This window comes from Rhinolophus ferrumequinum, chromosome 12 (assembly GCF_004115265.2).
Source record: "Rhinolophus ferrumequinum isolate MPI-CBG mRhiFer1 chromosome 12, mRhiFer1_v1.p, whole genome shotgun sequence".
Classification (NCBI taxonomy): domain Eukaryota; kingdom Metazoa; phylum Chordata; class Mammalia; order Chiroptera; family Rhinolophidae; genus Rhinolophus; species Rhinolophus ferrumequinum.
The window spans coordinates 67560826-67582969 of record NC_046295.1 but is presented as its reverse complement, the minus strand read 5'-3'; the positions used below and the strand labels follow the sequence as shown (position 1 = coordinate 67582969).

Below are 22144 nucleotides of genomic sequence, written 5' to 3'. Positions count from 1 at the left end.
TAAAAGACCATGAATCTGTTAATAAGCTTCAGATGCCGATTAGGTCTACTGAATCTGAGGAGCTGAAGTTGGTTTCTGGTTCCTTCTAGGGTTGGCCACATACCAAAATGGGCCAGAAATTCCTTCTTGTGTTTCATTGTGACAACCAGGCACCATCTAGCAAACCAAAAGCAGTGGAAAAAGAAGAGTGAATGTGGATGTAGTCGCACATTACTTCTCAACCCCATGCGCAAGCCTACCGTGTTTCCCTGAAAATAAGATCTTCCCTAAAAATAAGCCGCAGTTTTAAGATCGTCAGCCAGACAGATACATTTAGTATGTTATGATGATGTTCCAGAAGAAGATGAGATGACTGTATTTGAACAAATGTAGATTGTTGTATATGAAAAAATAAGATATCCCCTGAAAATATGCCCTAATGTGGCTTTTGGAGCAAAAATTAATATGAACCTGGTCTTATTTTCGGGGAAATACAGTACATGAAGAGAAACCCCAGGGGACAGCCTCGTTCTCTGTCCACTGGGCCCTTGCAGCACAATAGTAATTGACTTTGGGACTTCCCCACTTCGATCCCTTCTCACAAAGCAGCCTATGAGTGATTAATCTAAAATGTAAATCTGATCATATTTGAAATCCTTAATGGACTCCTGTAAAATTCTAACTTCCCCACCTAGTACTCACGTCCTTTTGTAGTCCAGCTCCATCTTTCCTATCTAGTCTCATTTCCAACCACACTTCCACTCTCAAACACACAGAGTTCCCTCCCAGAACTCAGACCTCAGAGTTCCTGTCCCTATTTCCTTAGCCTTCCTTAGAAAGGCTAGTTTCTACCTTTGAATCTTCATTCAAGACAATTCCAGCATCTTCAGCTTCATGAAGACTCATCTGGCACTCTTTTGCATCACACCTGTCTAGCACAAATTAATTCCCTCTATTTCCTGTATGATTATTCTCTCCTTCCAAACCAACAAAACTGGATATTGCCTATATAAAACTTTTAATTTAAAAATTAAATAACATAAATTTTAAAAATTAAAAATGTCCCATCGTTCCATGTATCACCTTACCACTATGTCTCCTACTTCACATGTCTCTTTGCACCCTTCACAGTAAAATTTACTGAGAGCTATCTAAATGTACATGACCCACTTTCTCTCCTAATAGTTCACTCTTCAGTTCTCTCCAATCTAGTTTCTGTACTCACCACTCCACCTAAATCAATCTTATCAAGATCACCATTAACCTCAAGGTTGCTAAAATGGACCACAGTATCAAACCATCTTGAAGCATATAGAGAAGTAGCCCATTCCTCTTTCCCTGAGGTTCTCTCTCTTGGATGCCATGGCATCATGCCACCCTAGTCCTTTCTGGCTCTCAGCTCTTCCCACACAGAAGCATTTGATGTCTTCTGCTTCCCTAGCTCTCTACTACATGTTGCCAGCTTTCAGAGCTAGGTAGGTCTTGAACCCCCTTTTTCTTATCTACCTACATCCTCTCATCCAGTTCCAATTTTAAAATAAAAAATTTTAGAAAACAATTTTAAAATATCTATGTACTAATGAGTCAAACATTTCTCCAGATATGACATCTTCTCAGAGTCCCAACTGCCTACAATGACATCTCTACTTAAATATCTATTTAAAGTCATTACCAAATCAACATGTCTAAAACAGAAGTAATCGTTTCTTCCCACATTCCTTTCTTCCTTGTCTTTGTAAATGACAACATTGCTCAACGATGGCCAAACCAAAACCTTCTGATGCATCGCTCCTAGTTTTTCAACGTACCGCCCAACACCACATAATGCCCGGCATCCTGTGGACTCTTTCATCTCAGAATATTCCAAAAAGATCCACTTTTGCTCCATCACTACTAGCGTAATCCAAGCCACCATCACTATTGCACTGTTCGTCTAACCAGTCTCTCTGATTCTTCTGTCTGTTTCCTAGTCCTCTCTCCAAGAGAGCACAGCTAGAGTGCTCTTTTAAAAACTTAAACGACTCATATATCAGATCACTCTTCGACATAAAGCTCTTCAATGTCTTTCCATGTCACATGGAACAAAATCAAAGTCTATATCACAGCCTACAAGTTCCCCCTTGGAGTGAACATCTCCTGTCACTACCCTCTTGCTCACTGCCTTCCATTCATTTATTCATTCAGCCATAAATCCAGACATCCATCCATTCAACAACAATCTATTCCTTACATAAACCAAACTTGTTATTGCTTCAGAAACTTGAACATGTTGTTCACTTTACCTGGAATGCTTTTTTTCCTTGGATTTTCTCACAATTGCTTCCTTTTCTTCATTTAGAACTCAGTTCAAATACTCCTTCCTCAAATAACAACCCTGTCTAATTACACTAAGCTCACACCCTATCCCATCTCCAACAGAGAACAGCATACCATCTTATTTTATTTTATTAACAGTATTATTCACTATCTAAAAATAAATTTTTATGTATGATTGTTTCTTCCCCCAATATGACATAAGTTTTATGGAAGCGCATTTCAAAGTGAACTTCTTTCTTTAAATCAAGAAAACTGCCTTACCATATTGTGATTGATATTTAAGAATGAATGAATGAATGAATATGTACAGCTCTTAGATTGTAAGATACTTCTGGGCTGGTCTCAGTCTTACTTCTATTTACATCCCTATACTAAGGACCGTGTCAGTCTCATAGCAGGTACTCAGTGAATGATGAATTAACAAAGTTCTTTTGGAGTTTCAGAATCTCTGTTATTGATTGTATTGAAGATGTCTCAAACCTGATTTGAATTTGTTTCAGCAGACTGTACTACAGATTTTTATGAAAATAATAATTGTAATAAGATCATATTACAAATGCAAGCACACATTACTGGGGGAAAATGCAATTCTATTTAAACCATTCCGTAATATTTTTTTCCTATGAGACACTGTGCCTCACCATCTGTCCTAAATATAGTTTTATTTTCTTTCTTAACTGAATTTGCAAAGAAATGGAATATTTGGATTGAAATTTAATAAAGAGATTTGATGGTCTTATGAATTGGAACTTGAAGATACATTTACATCACCTTGAATTTAGTATAGTTATTTGAATGGTCTAAAAAGATTATAAGCAAAGATAGTGATCCTAATAAATGACAATACATTCAATAGAAAAGAATATTCAAAGCTCTGGATGATTTTTAGCTGGGTCTCTTTTGGGTTCCAATGCTGTTTCACGATATGGAAGAGGGAATAAAATTCAGTCCGACAATGAATTCTGTAGTGGCCACAAAATAAGACAAGCATTCTAAGCACAGCCAGGAGGAACAGTGATGCCTAGGACCCAAAGGCCTTGAAAAGTATGAGCAGGAAATAATAAAATGAGATTTGTCTTGGATAATATAAGCTAATAATAAATGGAGAAAAACAATCTGAAACATATGCAGAGAGTATGCAAAAAGTGACAAAAAAAAAGGTTGATAAAAGATAGTAAACTACAAATGGAATGTCAGCGGTTTTAATGTGATTTCATCACCTCCAAAAGAAATAAATACATATAGATTAAAAAAAGAAAAAAGACTAAAGCATGGGACCCTGTCTCAAAATCAGCAGCTTGGTTAAGAGAACTGGAATCTAGAGAAGATGGCCTCTAATCTATCCGTGGCTTTGGACAAGTCATTTTCCCGTCTGGGCTGCAATTTCCCCATCTATAGAAAAAGAGACTTAAATCAAGAAGGCTTCATGATCTCCTTCAATTGAGTCACTCTAAAATGCATTTGGTTCTTGATATACATTTTCTTTTTCTTTTAATCATTAAACTAGATTTTTAGTCTGGAGATGGGGAAATGTGATTTCAGTAACACAAAGACTAAGGGTGAAGATGAAACCATTCTGAAAAACACAAAAGAGGACTATAATGAAAAGCAGAGGGAATAAGGGACCAGAAATGAAAATTTGAAGCTCAGTGCTGTCACTAAATTACTCTTTGGTACCGGGCAACATACATCATCTTTCTGAGCTTTCTTTTTTCTATTAAAAATATGACAAAATTACTTTTCTTACCCATTTTAGAAAGTGGCTGTAATGATCAAGTAAAATAATATTATGGAAAATACACAAACATGTTATAATCACAGACATAATCTAGAACTTATCTCCCAAGTCATCATTTTTTTTTTTAACTCAGTGTTTAAGCCTCAGCTGGACCATCACCTGCCCAGTGAGAACTTTTTTAACCACACCATCTTCACTGAAGTCTCTCTCTCCCCAACTCGTCTATCTGATTTTCTACAAAACATTATATTGCTTCTTCAAACATTTACTTGATCACTGAATTGTTTCTAAAAGCAGAATAGCAGCTCCATGAGAGCTGTTTTGCTATCGCATTCCAATTCCAGGACATAGAAGACAATCAGAAAACATTTGCTGAATGAGTGAATAAATGAAGGCTTAGTGCTGCAAGGGTCTTAGAAATTATCCAGTCCTCATGTTTCATTTTGCAAATATCACAACCGAGACTCAGAAAGGTTAAGTAACTTGCTGAATGCTGCACAGCTGATTATTAAAGGCCAAGGGCTTGGGTTGGCTAAATAAGGCTCATTTGATAAATACTGGGAATATGAAATACTGTCAAATAGAAATCGGTCTGTGAGAGATAACATGTATGTGAGCATAAAGAAAAACAATGCATTCAAGTAAAAGTCAGTATGTACACACATATGCGTATCGATTCTTTAATTCAGAAAAACAAGCACCCCATCTGTCTGCTAAGACATCCTCAAGGTTCCAGAGAAGAGAGATTTTGGCCAAGTGGATGCTATGTTAACAGTAGCCAAGGAATCGAAGATGAATCAGGACGCCACATGAAAACCAAGCCAGTTGCCTGTCTGGCACAGCTGGTCATGACTAAGGTAACCACAGTGTGGTGGGTTCTTGGAGGGAATCCGATGCAAGAAAGTAGAGTGTCAAAATGGATCCTTCAATTCTGAGCTCCGACGGTGTGGCCCACCCACCATAAAGACTGTCTTCCTGCCACATGGGTCACACAAGTCCAAAAAAATGAGGTATTCAAGCCACAGTGTCCTCCATCTCCTAGTCGGTGAGACACGCTGCAAGGCTCTAAAAATGGGCAGGATTGTACTCAGGTTAAGTTTTCTGTATTTCACATGATTGGTGGGCCACTCTTCTGTCTTCGGAAGATGATTTTATGTTAATTTGAATCTATGTGGTCTTTGATTTGTATTGTTGAACTGTATTTCGTTCTTACAGAAATGTGTACAAATGTCTCTCTTTTCCCAATGAGGAAAGAAGAAGAGGAAGGAAGAAAGAAAGGAAGGAAGGAAGGAAGAAAGGAAGGAAGGAAGGAAAGAAGGAAAGAAGAAAGGAAAGGAAGGAAGGAGAGAGGGAGGGTGGAAAGAGGAAAGAAGGAAGAAAGGAAGAAAGGAGAGGGGAGGAAAAATTGGTCCTAAATTTTAAGAGTTAACTTGGAATATTTGAAACTATCAACCAAAACCACTGTGTTTTTATCAGAGATGAAAAGGGTCAGCATAACTATTTATGTTCAAAAAAATGTTCCAAGGATTAGTGGTCACCCTGAGATTAGTTTCCACCAACTGGAGAAGCCGTTGGCCCAAACAAGAACATGAGATTGCAGATTGCATTAGTGGATGTAGATTCCAGAACAGAGGCCAGAGAAGTCCCCTCTGGTCTTAATGATAGCCGGATACACCCACTTTGGGCCACTGATGACCTATGGGGCCCAAGATCGGCACTGTCACTAAGCAGTGTTCACACAGGTATCGAGATGCTTAACCTGAAGAAGAGAAGTCTCAGAGGGGACACAATAGAAAACTCCTTTAACGAACTAAAGTTGGTCTGAAAATAAAATTGGCTGCCTCAGAAAATACTGATACATTCAACATTTTCTGACAGAGGCTTGATGATGATTGACAAGGAATAATATGGTGCCTGTCTGTTTCTGGAACCCCTTCTTGTTTTCTCTAATGCACTCTAGTCTCAGCTCCAGGCAGGGGACATTGTGGCCACTTCCAGATTGTACCAAAGTCCTTCTCACCTTCCCACTTTTGCAGAAGCTTCCCCCAAATTCCCAGCCCGGCTTTACCTGAGACAAGTCTCCACTCATCCTTTCTCCACAGTTTAACCAGGTACTTCTCTGGAAAACTCTCTCAATCCACCCCAGAAGGGCTAGTTGTCCCTTTCTCTGTCTTCCTAGAGCATCACTTACTTCCCCAATTAAAATTATAGCTACCGTGTAATAAGTAGGTTTGCTAAATGAATAACTGGATGACATAGTATGTGCTAGGCACTGTATTAAATGTTTTTAAATTTTTAATGTCATTTAATCCTGGAAGAACCCAATGTGTTTGGTGTTATCATTACCCCCATTTAACAGACAAGGGAAATGATATTTAAAGAGGTTAAGTCATTACCTGAGGTTTCACAAGTTGCAGAATTAAGAATCAAACCCTGGCCAGTTTGACTCCAGAATCCACAACCTTCCCTCTTCCCCTGCTGCCCAATGTGTGTCTTTTGTGTGGATATGAATAAACAGGGGCATCTAATGCGACAGCAGATCTGATTCCCTCCAAGATACCCTACAACTCTGCAGTACTTGGGGGCTCCGAGGTCTGATGGAGCTGTGGTCACAGCTCTGCTCTGCACGAACTAGCTGGGTGTTGATGAGCGACCCACTTTATCTCTGAGTCCCAATTTCCTCTTCCGCAGGTTGGTGAAACGACTCCCTTCCCAGACCTTGGGAGGACGAAATGAGAAGCTGTATAGAAAACGCCTAGCATGGCGGCCAGCATGAAAAAAGATTCTGGGAAAGATCAGGAGTCTCCCTTTTCCTAAAGGAAGCAATCTGTCTCTGCTGCCTTGTGCCAGAGTTAAAATGCAGAGGCTCGATACCTTATGTTTTGGTTCGAGCTTTTTAATTTTTGTAAAGTAGAATCCGAGTTTTTGTTGGCAAGTGGTTGAATGCACAGGGGCCGAGCCTCCAGGCTCACAGTCCATTAGGGAATTTACTAGGGGAGTTCAGAACCTTCAACTCAAGTGTTCGCTTCAGAGGCAGTACTTAGAAAGCCATCAATTTCCTTAACAAAGAGCCTTGGCTTAAATGCCCCCTTAAAACAGTGTTATTTACACAGTTATCCACTTCCTTTTGAATTCTCTGCCTGGGGGGCGGCCTACCTGCAGTCCTTTCCAGCTAGTCCTTAATTAGGCTCTGTGCCCAAAAGGAGGCTAGCTGAGTCTGGGACTTGCTTTTGAAACGCAGCTCGATTTTGCGCTATCAGAGACTCCTGTTGGGTGACTTAAGTCACCACCACCATCACTGGTTCTGCCCTTCCCCTTCTTCTAAAATTGGGAAACGTGTGTACCTTGTCAAAGCGTTCTGACCACGGTCACTATTGAGATAGAGAAGGAGAGCTGCGCTCGCCTTTACAGGAAGGTAAGATCAGGCTCAGAGGACATCAATGCCAACACCGCCCTGTTGAGTTCTATGTCTGTGGCATATCAATATGGTGATAGTGCCACTTTATAGACGAGGAGACTAAAGGAGCCCCCACCCTTTTTGTGGCAGAACCAGGATGTGAACACAAGCAACCAAACTCAGAGGTCTGGGCATGAAACCAGCACTCTGAGCTGCCCGAACTGAGACATCTTGCCTGAGATGACAGCTCAGAGGTGCAAAGTCTGTGATTCAAACTGCCGTTCGTCTGACTCTAAAGACCAAGAAAAGCTCTACTATACTTTGTTGCCTAAAAAATAAAACTTAAGAACGTTATCCTTAAGAAACATCCCTTTAGAAATATATCCTTCCATCACACATACTCTATATTTATTGAGCCACAAATGATTTGCCAGGTCCTGGATCAAACAAATCCTGGGAATCAGATGAATTAAACTGGGTCTTAGCATGCCAGGAGCTCAGGCTGGTGAGGGGGCAAGCAAGTCAATTATTGACTGCACAGTATTTTGCTCTGCGGTACAAGATGATGTGGGAGCATAAAGGAGGGACCTCCCAACTCAAGCTTCCCCGGAATTAAGAAAGCTTCTTTTAGGAGGTAGCTGCATCTCAGAGGAAGAGGAGTTAGTGGGGATACCCTGTGAGCAGCAGAAAGGATGCTTGAATCAGGGTAGAAGGTGTAACGCCCAGAAAATGCTGGAGCATAAGGTGCACATGACTAGGTTAGGTGCCATAGTAAGAAATTTTGATTTATCTCAAGGGCAAGGCCGAACCACCTGACGCTTTCAAATGGAGAGTGGCAAAATGATGTCTGCATTTTAGGAAGGTTGCTCTGTCTCTGCTGGAGGATAGATGGGGACAGGCAAAGATGGGGTGCCAGGAACCTGTCAGTGTTCTCTTGCAATAGTCCCGGGAGGAGCTGAAATGGGGAAGGGGGCTTAGGCAGAGAGCAATGAAGGTAGGCAGAGAGAGGAGGGACTGATTTTGGGGAAGGACAACAGTTTTCACAGTGAAGCAAGGGAAGAGTAAAGGAGATTTCCTGACCTTCAAGTTTAAATGTGTGGTTGGCTCGTGGCCCCACAAGTTGAGAATGAGAAAACTAGGAAGTGCAACAGGTCTGGAGAGAGAAATGCTAGGCCTTGTATTAGATGTGTCGAGTTTGAGTGCCTGGGGGGGGGGGGCGTCCAATATAGTCACGAGATACACAAGTCCATATAGGGCAATAGGGCATGAGACAGATCCCAGACTGAAGACGGGCATTTTGGAGTCTTTGGTTCTCAATGATGGGATCGGAGAGAGAGTATAGGATGGAAAGTGGGCCTATGATGGAACTCTGGAGAGTGCTAATATTGAAAGGAGGGGCAGAAGGAGGTCTGTGTAGGAATGACTCAGGAAAGCTAAGGATGGCTGTAGCGAGGTTAAAGAAAACTGGAAGAAGATAACACTTCAGCAGGCCTGGGAGTTCAGAATTTCGAGAAAGAACTAGATAAGGAGAAAAATACTGCAATCTGTCTATTGAATCATGCTATTTACCAGAACCCCCTTCATGACTTCTCAGAGTAATGAGTCTCAATTTTCTGCTTGTTCCCTTCAAGAGGCAGGCCATTCTCTACCTATAAGAACTAGATGATTGTTTTTAATCACCCAGTTATCAGTATTTATTGGTCACTTTCTGAAGGACAGGAAGTGTCCCAAGCACAGCAGGTCTGGCACTCTCCATGCCTAGTGTGGGCCTGACACATAAAAGGAGCTCAATACATATGTGATGAGTAAGTTCATAAATGAAGGAAAGACTACATCACAACTCCCATTTCTCACGTGGGAAAAGGGGTTTCGGGGGCCAAGTTCCCTGTGCTCCTGGATCAGGCCAGTGGGCTTGTCCTCGCACTCTTCCCATTTAGGAGTTCTCTTGGCAAAAGGCACAAAGACAAATGGGCAAGTCAAGGCTTTAGGATGCTCGTGCAAACCCTCTTGTTGGAAATGAGGCTGAACTCAAGTTATACGTGTGGTTTTGGGCTCCTGAACTGAAGGACCAGCTCCAGCCAGGACCTTTTACAGTCCTGCCAATGGCATTTGAAAAGTTGAGTTCAATCTTGTGGATAATTTGGGCCGGGTTTCCGACTGGTGTTGAAAGCCAAAATCACACTGATTTCTCTTCAGGTCAGTTTGCCAAGAGCACTTTGAGGGCCCTTGAAGAACATCCCACTAAGGGGAGGTTGATCTTAAAACACGGCTCCTAGCATGTCATGCTTCTACCAAGAAACCACTACTAGTGACAGGATCACACCTACCCACCCACCCATCTTGCAACTTCCATGAATACCTTTCTTTGGGACTAGTTTACTCGTGGTACCCCCCAAACAACCCTGACTCTGGACCTTTCTAGCAGCAGAGCACTGCACTTGGCTGTACTGAGTCCAGCTGTCCAGGAAGCTGTCACAGACTCATCCACCTCCCACCAGCTGCTTTCCCACTCCTCCTGGTGATCCCTCACTCCAATCCATGCATATCCTTAATGACCAATGTCCTCTGAAGTCCTCCAATGAAGGATTTGTTCAGTGGCTGCTTGTCACTCCCACCTGCATCCTGCCTAGCACAGAGCTCTATGTATGCAGCAGGTGCTTAATATAGACCAAAAAAAATAACGAGCGACAGCTTGGTCACATTGGCATCCAGGCCCAAAGGCACAAAGACCCTACGGCTGCAGTCCAGGGACAGAGGAGTCCTGCGGACATGGGGTGCAGAGTATTTTATCTTTCTGTCGGGCAAATCAACGCTGAAAACCTGGTGCCTTCGATATTATTATAATTTCAGATTTGCTTTATCTTAATTTCTCCTCGGGACTTAATCAGTAGCAGCCAAGAAAAAGTCGCTTGTAGTTTCACCCTCTGTTAAGTCCTTAATGATCTGTAAACAAACACTTCAGACAAGTGTTTCTTAAAGAGACCCTGGGATCTTTTCATTCTGTGGAGATTCCTTTTGCACAGTCCACTGCTTCTCCTTCTCATTGCCTGTTGGCTGAAACTCTGTTCAGCATTTGCAGGTCCACATTTTTGTATTAGATAACCTCAGTGATCAAGAGGTAGCAGAAAGGACTGCTTCAGCCTCGGCGTAAGAGCCAGACTTCCAGAGCCCAAGCCTTCCTCGGAGCCTTGAGTACATTACTTAACATCTCTGTACTTTTTTCTCCTATCCAGAAAGTCAGAAAACTGTGAAAGCTACCTCTTAGGGTCAATGCAATTAATCAAAGGACTTCACAGGGAAAAAACAATCATTAAATTAAGAAAGTCACAACTAACCATTTTTATTATTATGGAAAAAGGGTGGAAATCTATATGCCTATCTCACCACTCCCACTTGTTCTGAAGGTCTGGTATTTTGGAGGCGGTCAGCGGCTCCTCTAGTTTTGGAGTTAGGCAGATGCTGGTTCAAATCCCAGCGCTGCCACGCCATAATGACTTGCTTGGAACAACTTACTTCGTCTCTTCCAGCCTCAGTTTCTCCTTGTATAAAGTGCAGGGAATGATCCCACCTTCCTGTAGCCTCACGATGATCAAGTGAGGAGACCTAAGTGTCCTACGTGTCCTACATGGCATGTGGCATTCAGGAAGGTTTGCTTCCTCTTGTGGTGGATTTCCAGCTCAATAAATATTTCTTGAATGGAGGCCACGTTCTCAAATGTCACTTAAACATTTGGGGACCCTGTTGTGTCATTTGGGAAGTGTGGTACTAATGCCTGGCAGAGGCGTACCGTGGGCTTGCCATGAGATAACGTGTTAGGCTCCCCATAAACATCAACCCCCTCCCTTCCACATTCCAGGGGGGATCCAGGCTGCTGGCAGTAAGTGGTTTGGGCTCCTCTGGCTACTCTCTCTGCCTCAAAATGTCATTTGGTTCAATGCACTAGACAATGACTGGCTTGAGCTGGATGCTGGGGACCCAGGGATGGACAGGATGACTTCTTCCCTCAAGGGTGATGAAAACTGATGTGTAAACAGAAAATGCGGGGAGTCAACACAATCACAGTGATGCTGCTATAGGCCCAGGAAGGAGATGGACGAGGTGAAAGGCTCACCCTCCTACCTCTCATCTGCCTTGATCTCTCCCTAACTGGGTATTCTTTCAGCCACTGAGATACACATCCATCTATACCAGCAGTGGGTTGGCCATTTTTTTCTGTACAGGGTCACAGACAGTAAGTATTTTGATGTTGTGGGGACCATACAGGGTCTCTCTTGTAACTACTCAACTCTGCTTCTACAGTGGCAAATATCTAAGCCAAGGGGCATGCTTGTGTTTCGGTCACACTTTATCCACCCAAACAGGCGGATTTCAGGTTGGGTTTGGCCCTGGTCAGCAGCTTTCAGACCCCTGACTTCTGCAAACATGCACTTGCCTACTGTGCCTTGTGCAGGGGTTGGCACTGAGTGCAGAATGCACACATAGGGGTGGCCTTCTCCTCCTTACGGCTGTGGCCGTAAGCAACAGCCTCACCGTGGTCTTCAAGGACCTGCAGGATTAGAGCCTGCAAGGCTCTAGGCTCTTCTCTCTCCCTCCTTCTCTACCATCCGGCCACACTGACTTTCTTTGACCTCTTCCAAAGCTCCTTTCTGGCCCATGGATTTAACAGTGTGAACTTGGAATCCTCACTCCATCACCCTGCTCCACATCTCCCTAATTTGTCCACTTCCTTTTCAGCCTTCGAGTTTCAGGTTCAATGTCATGTCTTCACAGAGACCTCTCCTGACCCCTCAATGCAAAGGAGGTCCTTCACTTATTACACACCTCCAAGTATTTCCATTTAGTGGCATTCTCAACAACTGCTTTTAAATAATTATTAGTGTCATGTCCCTGGCCTCCCTGGCCCTCCCTCTTCACCGCTGGTTTTCTTGCACCTAGCACAGTGCTGGGCACACAGCAGGCATCCGTACATGTGTGAATGCATGACCTGACATGACCCAGCAGCCAATTTGCACCGTCTTCTGCCTTGTCCTGATGGCATATGTAGAGCACCCAGCAGCAGGCTACAGCCGTGGGGTTTTCACACCACCCTGACTGCCTATCCATCATTTTATTTTAAGCATATTACTTCTCTGTCCAAAAAGAAAAGAAGGATACAATTAGGTCTCTATCTCTTACTTGCTTAATATTTCAATTTCCCCCAGGGCACCCCCTTCAAGAGATCACACTCATGAATGTTAAATGTCTCTTCCAATACAACACGGGCTCCAAGGACTCTCCCCTCTCCCAGGCTACCTGGGACATGACTGCCCAGATGCATGGCAAGGCACATGTATGCACAGACAGGTTTCGGGTCACTTTAAATGCCACAAAGAAGTCCTTGTTCTTGGCTACCCAGACTCACCTGCCTTGGATTGCGGCTGCCTTTCAAAGGCACGCATCAAAGTTCGGTCCTGATTTCTCGAATTCAGACAAGCTCCAAGTCTTTCTGAGCCGGACCCCCTCCCTGAGAGTCAGGAAGCCAGCCGGGGCAGAGGGCTAGAATCGCTCCCTTCTGGCGTCAGAGGCTGTCCTGTTTCTTTTCATTCCAGCCCGACCTCTCTGTGGGGTAGGCCTCCCTGATTTCCAAAGGAGGTGGTACGTCTTGGTTTGAGGCGAGATGGCAAGCTTGATCCTAACCCGTGCTGACTCAAGGGTGTTTGAATGCATCCATCAGACCTCCCTGTAGAGGACTTCAGATCTTTGGTCCTGCCCCACATGGCAGCCTTCCGCCCCATCTCCTCCTTTTCCTGAGTCTTTGTCCCCTCAGTGACCCCCTTTGACCCTTCGGGTTAAAGGAATTCCTTTCTCCTCCCCAAGCCCTCATTTCTTTTAAAATGCACAGTTGAAAAACGATAATGATTTGGGATTTAAATTCTGGAAGTCAGAACTGAAAGGGGCCCTGGCAGCTCACCTAGCTCACTCCCATCACTTCACAGCTGGGGAAACTGAGACCCAGGGGGTTCAAGCACTCTGCATAAGGTACCACCACATTTTAATGACAGCATCCAGTTCAGGACCATTTTTTGCCAGAGATAGATTAGCAGCCTTCGCATCCCTCACAGTTGAGACGGGAAATGAGAAAAGGGATTATAAAGTGCCATTAACTGGCGTTCTTGCGTGTTCACTAACTGCCTGCCATGCCTTGTGCTAAACACCCGATAGACATCATTTCCATCTTTCCCTAAACAGAACTCTGGGTGTTTTAATTATATCCATTTTCCAGAAGAGGAGACTGAGACTCAGAGAGAGGATGAGACATACCCAAGGTGACCCAGGTAGTAATTACAACCAATGTACATTTAAACTCAGGCTTCTCTGTCTCCAACACACTGCCATGAGAATGGGATGAAGTATCAAACTCCTTTTATGCTAAAAATAAAAAACAATGTGGCTACCGTCAAAGGAGGGTGAGCTATTAAAAATGAAAATACAGCCCAAAACATAGAACGGCTGTATGTTCGGGGCCTGGGCTTTATGCAGTGGAACATTTATAGGGTGATAATAACTGAAAATGGTTGTCGTCACGACTCATGAAAAAGGCACAGGAAGGACATGTGCGCTCACTTTTGTTTCCTGCTGTGAGTCCATGGCAGCAAAGCAGAAATAGTGAAAAAGAGAGGCAAGCTAGTGTTTTTCGGGGGGTTCCTCTGGATATTGACATGGTCTTTAAAGGTGGGCTGATGGGATTTGAAGTCTCCTTCTCTGATGTACCTGGCTGTATCACTTAGGGCAATTCACTTAATCTCTCAGTGACTCAGTTTCCTCATCAGGAAAATGGGCATTATTATTCTGACTAAACAGTTGCTGGAAAGATGAAAGAAATCATTTGAAAAAAGGTTCTTAGAACAGAGGATGGTACAGTTGGGTGTCTAATAAATGAAATAACTTCACAGTTAAGTGTCTAGACTCTGCCTAGGTACTCTTAATACCTCCTCTGCTATTTCTAGCTATGTGACCTTGGGCAAGTTACTTGACCTTCCTGAACCTCGGTTTCTTTCCTCTATGAAATGGGGATAATAATATTATTTATCTCATAGGGTTCCGGAAGGATTGATACAACTTCTTAATGAATGATATTAATAACAGTAACAACAGCAGCAGTAACAAATACATATATAACACTTTCCAGGTGCCACTGTTTTAAAACGCTTTACCTACATAACCTCATTTCGTCCTCACAACAACTGTAAGAAGTAGGAACTGTCACCCATTTTACTGATGAGAAAAATGAGGCACAGATAAAAAGTGTCTGGGCCAGGCTTTTCGTCCACAGTACCACGGGTGACTACCCACACCATATGAATCCCTAATGAATCATGATGCCATATGTCACTACGCCAGTGCTAATCATGCTACCCATCCTAGCTGTCCGACTATCACCACCACGGTCACCTTTGTCCCCACCACCACCACACCTGCCACTACTAGTTCTCTTTTCTTCTTATAAAGGCTTGTCTTCAACCCAAGGCAAGCTTTATTTCCAGAAGGCATTTTGATGAGAGTTACATCTTCCACGGAGGGAGGTCTGAAGGAATACACGCAGCCAGGAGAAATTTTATTTGGTTTTTGTGATTTTAATTTTTTTGTAGGGTGAGAAGTGGGTTATCTGTTATAATTTCATTTTGTGAAGAAGAAAAAATAATAATAACTGCAACTCCCAGCAGAGCCTACCCTTCCCCTCCCCCACTCTCGCCCCCTCCCCCAACCAGATGCTGTTTTCCTTTTTTTTGTCATTGTTGTCCTACAGTCTCATCAGAACATCCACCAAGAAGACATGGCAATTCATCTTTTTGTTTTCCTTTCTCGCCTTGGCTCAGAGCAGGCCAGGGAGGCCTGACAGAGGGGCCCCAAAGCTGGGTGACCCTCACCCCTCCCAGTGACTGGTGGGGAGGCGAATTGATCCCTCCTCCTCTCCTTTATCTGCCTCCCAGATAATTGAGTTATTGGCCCTGGCTGTAGGACAGGGCTGGAGATGCTGTGTGGGGACTAGAGACAAAGTACTGGTAATGGCAGGGAATGGGGGAGCGGAGCGGAGTGAGGCGGGAGCGTGAAAAAGAGACACACAGGGAGTGTGTGTCTGCCTGGAAAAGACAACGTGGTGGTCCCTTTGCTTTGTTTTCTTAACTATATATCAGCATCGAGCAGAATTTGAAACCCCAAAGCCTCTGAATTGATGTTTGACAAATGGAAGATTCCTGTGTGAGACAGGACAAGAAGCGTTAGAGCCCTCAGCCTCACCACGTTCATTTTACAAAGGGAGAAACTGAGGCCCCGAGAAGCTAAGCTGCCGCCCAGGCTTTGAAGTCTAAGCTGGGACCCGGACTCAGCTCTCCTGAAGAACACAGGATGGCAAATCAAAACAGAGCATAAAAAGGAGGGCTCCATCATCACTTCTCCAATAACGGATTAAACATCATCTCAGGAGGTAGCACTTTTCCAGCACCAGCTCAAGATATATTACTAAGTATCAGCCCTTTTGGTGATGCTTCACATTTTGTCTGACTAATTTGACCGTTACCTTCCCTCCTTCAGCTGTTATCAGCAGCCTGTCTGTAGTTTATGACTCAGTTCTTTAGCAACAGAATTCCCAAGCTGCTGAACAATGCCTCCAGCCAGTGCCTGTTGGGGGCACGGGGGAGGTTATCATTTCACTGATACCACATTTTTTAACTGAAATCTCGAGCCTGGTGTATGTTATATTTTAAAAGGGGGGCGGAGGACAAGATAATTTCCACATTGCCAGAGATGTACATGCATTGCCTAAGTGGTCTTGTGGGTGGTGATCCTTTTAACAAGCAACTTATTATGTGCTGGGGGATGAGGGCACTGGGGGTGGGAAAGCGGGAAAGGGAAGTCCCAGGCTGTTGCGTAATAACACATTGGCACCTTGGGAATACTTCCGGATGCGTGGGCTTCTGACAAGTGAACGGGAACGCCACCATAAATCTGTCACCCGCTCTCACACTACTGTTACCAAACCCAGGGAAAACCTCAGCCCTACGAGATGGTCAGTGACAAAAAATTTAAAAAAAAAAAGAAGAGAAGGAATGAAGGAAGGAAGGAAGGAAAGAAGGAAGGAAGGAAGGAAGGAAGGAAGGAAGGAAGGAAGGAAGGAAGGAAGGAAGGAAAGAAGGAAGGAAGGGAAATAAATCATTCAGATGGGGAAGCAGTGTGGCAGGATAGAAAAAGCAGGGGTTCTCTACCTAGTCTGGAGATGAGATCACACATCTGTGAGCTGGCGGTGTGACCTCGGGCAAGGTAAGATATCACTCTGGGTCTCAAATCTCTCCTCTGGATATGAGACCTCACATAGGCTCACATTAAACAAAGGTGCATGACACAGGGCATACCACCTAGAGAACATCCATAAATGGCTGTTGTTACTGATACTCACCCCCTACACACACATAGACATACCCACACACCTACACGCACACAAACACACACTGAGAAAAGTAATAGTTAATGTGCTTCAAGCACGTCCAACTTGCTAAGAATAAGGCTAAACCTCATAGTATCTTGTGGCAACAATTTTCAGTCAGGATTCTAAATGACAATCAACAGAAACTAACTTTGGCTAACCTAAGCAAAATAAGCAAACAAACAAACTCTGTTCAAAGAATACTGGATACTGATGGAAGACTCTCTGGGAGGGCTGGAAAGCCAGGCTCGTGTGCTCTGAAGCCCAATTTCAAGCTCAAGGTAAACCCCAAGACTGGTCTTGTGAAGGCACCTCAGAATAGTGTCATTTGGGACTTTGGAAATACATGGGTTGGGGCCACACCCACCATCTTTATCAAAATGGTTTCTGCAGGGCCCCTAATGTCTCTGATGCAGAGTGCTGGCGTGTCTGAGGAGGGTCAGGAATAGTGTTAAGTCTTATGCCCCCACTCAGCTACAAGGGGGAGTAGGAGAAGGACATGCTTGGGCTTTCAACTTCTGTAGTGGGCATAGGGATCTTCCTCATTATTATTATAACAAGGAGAGTTCTTCTCTAAATCTAGGGAGAGGATTCAGATAGTTAATATCCAAGAATATTGATAACTAACCCACAATTGAGTCCCGGGACTTTTACCATTTTCTGGATGAGAACACTGAAGCTTAGCCAAGGTCACATGTCTGACCCATGTTATGAACCCAAGTCAGCCTCCTGCAAGCCTGTCCTCTTGGCCACGGTCTTGACCACTGTCTTAACAAATGTAATAATGAGAAGAACACTGTCCACCTTGGCAAAGCCTCCCGCACTCCAGTCCCATTTCTCTGACTCACTAAAGCTGAGTTTTCTGGGAGCCCAAGATTCATGTTTATTCTTTAGCTGTTTTTCTTAGAGGAAGATGGTTTTCTAGACTCAAAGCCATGGAGTTTAGTTCCTGGGAGCTGGGATCTCTGGGTAGACTCCCTTCTTCCTGGAATGCCCTGTGTCTCTGTGAGTCTCCATCATGGAATTCTAAATGGTGAGAGTGGGAGGCACAGCTGAGGTCCTTTCTCTAACACAATACACACTTGACATACACGGGTAAGAGTGAAACTTCCCCGGACACCATCCACACCCCTGACAGTCTTGTAGGCCATTTTATTACTGATAATACGCTCCACGAACTGTTCTATAGCAGTATGTTCCTCATTCACCCCTTGAAGCCCCACAAGACTGAGAGGTACCTTTTTGCAAGTAGCTTCCCACAGTGAGCTCTGGAGTCTAGGTTTGAGTCCTAGTTCTACCATTTAAGCGCCTATCCTTCGTTCACGTACCCTTGTTCCTCTTTTGTAAAAGCAGGACAAGAAAAGCATCGAAATGAGAACGAGAGTTTGTAAATGTGCTGGATATATCACAGGATATATAACAGGAGTTCAACAAATATCATCTGCAGCAGAACACTTAGAATCTAGTAGAGAATGCCAATCTATAGAATGGATCTATGAAGGTCTAAGTCTCTCACTCTCGGTAACTTGCTCATCTTCACTCCTTCCAGTTAACACAATTTGAAAACCACTGATCTAATCCAAACCAGTTATTCTGGCCAAAGTGTACACGGGGAAGTGAGGCTCAAGGAGGTGAGGCAAGCTAGGGTGAAGTCCCTGTCCAGTGCTATTTCTAAGAGTCTCCCAGACCCCACCACTGAATGCTTAAAAGGCAGTTCTTCTGCTAAGAAATGGTGAACCATGTCAGAATTTTCACTTCCTCTCTGCGCCAGTCTCCAACCAACCAAGAGCATCAAAGACTCCAAATCCAGGGACCACGGCTCAGCAAGTATGGTTGGTAAAGGGCCAGACAGTAAATATTTTAGGCTCTTTGGCCTACAGGGTCTCTGTTGCAACCACTCAATTCTGTTGTTGTAGCAGGAAAGCAGCCACAGACAATGTATAAAGGAATGGGTGTGCTGTGTTCCAGGAAGACTTTATTTACAAATCTAGGCAGTAGGTCAGTTCTGGCCCACAGACTGTAATTTACAGTCCCGTTCCATGGATAGTGAGCTACCTGTAAGGGGCCACCTTATTTTTGTGTATTGCTGCATCAGTGCTAAAGCAACATAGAACAGGGATGTCAGGACCCAAGCATCACTTTTAGGGTACCATGTCTTACTTTTGCTACATCTTACTTTCTTCCCAGAGGCACTTATATCACATGCCACCTTAGTGCAAATAAAACAGGTAGATATTGTCCCACATGATCTTAGAGCAATTTGGGGTGTCATGAAAATGATGGCAAAGGTGAGGGTTTGGTTTAAGTAGAGCTCTCGATCATGAGAAATAATAATACACCTTGCAAATCACACACTAGAAGTGCAGGTAAGGCTCTTAAAAACGAATTAACCCAATCCTTTCAATTGACAGGAGGTAAACTGAGGCCCAGACTAGGGAAGCGACTTGGTCAGCTTTATGCAGCAAGTTCTCAGCACAGCTGGGACCGGAGCCTGGATTTCTTCACTTTAGTCCAAGGTTCTTTCCACCACAATGCTAGGCTAATATCAAGCTTTTATTAGAGACCATACTGAAATCCATGGAGGAGAGGGAGGGGGATGGAGGGAAGGAGGGAGGGAGGGAGGGACGGAGGGACGGAGGGACGGAGGGAGGGAGAGAGAGAGAGAGGAGAGAAAACTTCTGCCATTTAGAAACCCAAAGCCCTGCCTAGAAACTCTCCTGTCTTCCCTCCCTCCCCATCTTCCTTTCTTCCACCGGCCAACATCCCGGGATATCTCTGCTGAGTTGTTCAGCCCCTACTTGGTGCCAAGGAGAGAATAGGTGCTCAACAAATATGTGTTGAAGATGGAATACAAGGCGAATGATACCTGGTAAAGGCCTCATGGAGCTCAGAACTTACTGCGAGAAGGTCTAAAAGCACCCCTGTAACACACTGCAAATGTGAGGACCCCATGACATGTTCTCCCTGTCAGTCCTAGAAAACTGCCTTTCAGTGAGAAATCTTCCCACCAATGTTTTCCTTGCATCTGTAGCTGCCCCTTTTCTCTTCAGAGAGAGCACCTCTGTCTTTTGTACTTGCAAATGAATTGTGATTAGTTTTCACCTCCAGCCCAGGGGATTAGCCTGGGGACCTTTGATCTTCAGGTATCGATTTGCATCTTAAAGGAAGTATGATCTCATCTGGGCCAGCTCAAAATTCCATCCCTGCCCCCCAACCCCTGTCTGTTTACCGGCCCCAGGCTGGCCAGGGCCTCCCAAGTGGGGCTGAAACAACTAGATTAGCCAGAATCGGAGAGAAGGCAGAAGAAAACAAATTTCCCAACTGAGTCAGTGAAGGTGGGAAAAGGACATTTGATTTCTAAACACAGGCTGGTCTGCTATCATCCTTCCTCAAGTTAGAGAGACTGCCCAGGGTTGTGAGTGTGCAGTGGGGGCCATGGCGGTGGTCCCTGGATCCTGGCAGGAGGTGGTGCAGCAAAATGAACGGGGCATGTGCTTGAGACTCCGACAAAATGAGGTTCAAGTCCTGATTTTGTGTTCAATCACTTCTAGCCTGTGCGATTCTGCGCAAGTTTTATCATCTCTGGCTTTTGATTTTTCTCATCTCTCAAGTAAGAAGAAAAGCCTTAAAAATCTATACCAATCACCACCCTGGACAGTTGGTCTGCAGAAGAGCGATAACGTGTGTAAAGTAAAGTTAGATCAAAAAAGAGTTACCAGTCATCCCTGTCATCTATTCGGATGGCGCAAAAGTAACTGCAGTTTAAAAGGTTAAAAATAATTGCCAAACCCCCACTATTTTTTGCACCAACATAATAGACTATAAGCGCCAGGAGGGCAGAGATATCTGCCCTTGTTTGTTTCCACCGCATATTCCCTAGTGCCTAGAACAATGCCTGGCCCATGGGAGGCGCTCAATACATATTTGTCCTATAAAGGAATAAACCATCACTGAGTCATGCTATCACTCTTCTTGTAATTGTCAAACTGTTCCTCCCTGTCCATGTCTCCAGCTAGGCCCAGGAAAATGACAAAGACTTACCAATGCAATTGAAGGAAACCTCCTGTCTGCAGAAAAGGGAGCAGCCATCACCACTGATCTTATTCATGTCATCACATTCTTCACCTTGGCTCCTGTAGAATGGACAGAGAAATGTGTCCCATCAGCTTCAGAACCGCAGCTGGACACGGAAAAGGCCCGCCCTGGGCTGTGAACTTTCCATGAGGCCTCGGGCAAGTACCTTTCCCTTGGTGAGTCTCTGTTTCTTCATCTCCAAAATGTGATGACTACAAGGTGTACATTCGTCAGATCCCATTACATTGGCCTTAGTTTATGTTTCCGATGACAAAGGAGAATTTCTGCTTCAAACTCATTCTCTGAGATCGTGTCAGTTAAGTTAGCAAGTCAGAGGAGAGTAAGAAACGGACCAATGAATGAACAAATGAATGAACAGACCTTGCTGCCCTGTGTGTTGTAAATGTCATTGCCACTTTAAAACGGTGGATTTAAAACAAACTTCAGCGTTTTTTAAACATAAATGCTGTTCTTCACTACGCCCTGCCTGAACCTCCTCCCTACATTTCCAGCCCTTAAAGGTCAAGATATTTTCCATTCACATGGCTCAGGTTTGGTCTTCATTTTATCAGAAAGCTTTGCCATCTCCGTTGGGTGTGTCATTCCATGGTGTTAAGAACCTAGGCCTGTGGAACTATGCTTCTAGGAAATAAAAATGCCGCCTCTTGTTTATTTTAGGCATTATTTTCATCACCTAAGGATGATTCTGCAGAGGTTAGGATGTGCAGGAAATGAGCAATGCTCTCGGAATTGGACCTAGTAGACAAGAAGGAGGAATAATAACTGAAGGACTGGATGAATTGCTGCTTTCTGAAAAAATTCTCATCCTTTTAGAAAAATAAAACTTGATCCCCATGGTCCAAATTACCCGTGTGATCTCTGACAGGTCACTTGATCTCTCTGTCCAATCCTTCTATCTTTGACTATTTAGATCAATTAAAATTAATAATAATTCAAAATTCCACTTGTCAGCCATAGTAGCCACATTTCAAGTCCTCAGTAGCTAGATGTAGCTAGTGGCTAATGTACCAGGCCACACAGAATGTATGTCCATCATTCATCCATCACTGCGGAAAAATCCACTGGACAGTGCCATTCTAGATGCTGATTCTTGCGGGTTAAAATGGAGATAATCGTACCCACTCCTTAGAGTAGGCGCAAGAATGAAATATGACTTAAT

At 43.9% G+C, this 22144-nt stretch overlaps 1 protein-coding gene across 1 annotated transcript in view; it reads right to left on the bottom strand.

Annotated features, from left to right (window-relative positions):
* PAPPA (pappalysin 1) overlaps positions 1–22144 on the bottom strand; it is a 234916-nt gene that overhangs the window by 100365 nt on the left and 112407 nt on the right. Inside the window, 1 exon segment of the mRNA XM_033123868.1 lies at positions 20932–21023. Coding sequence (XP_032979759.1) covers positions 20932–21023 — 92 coding nt within the window.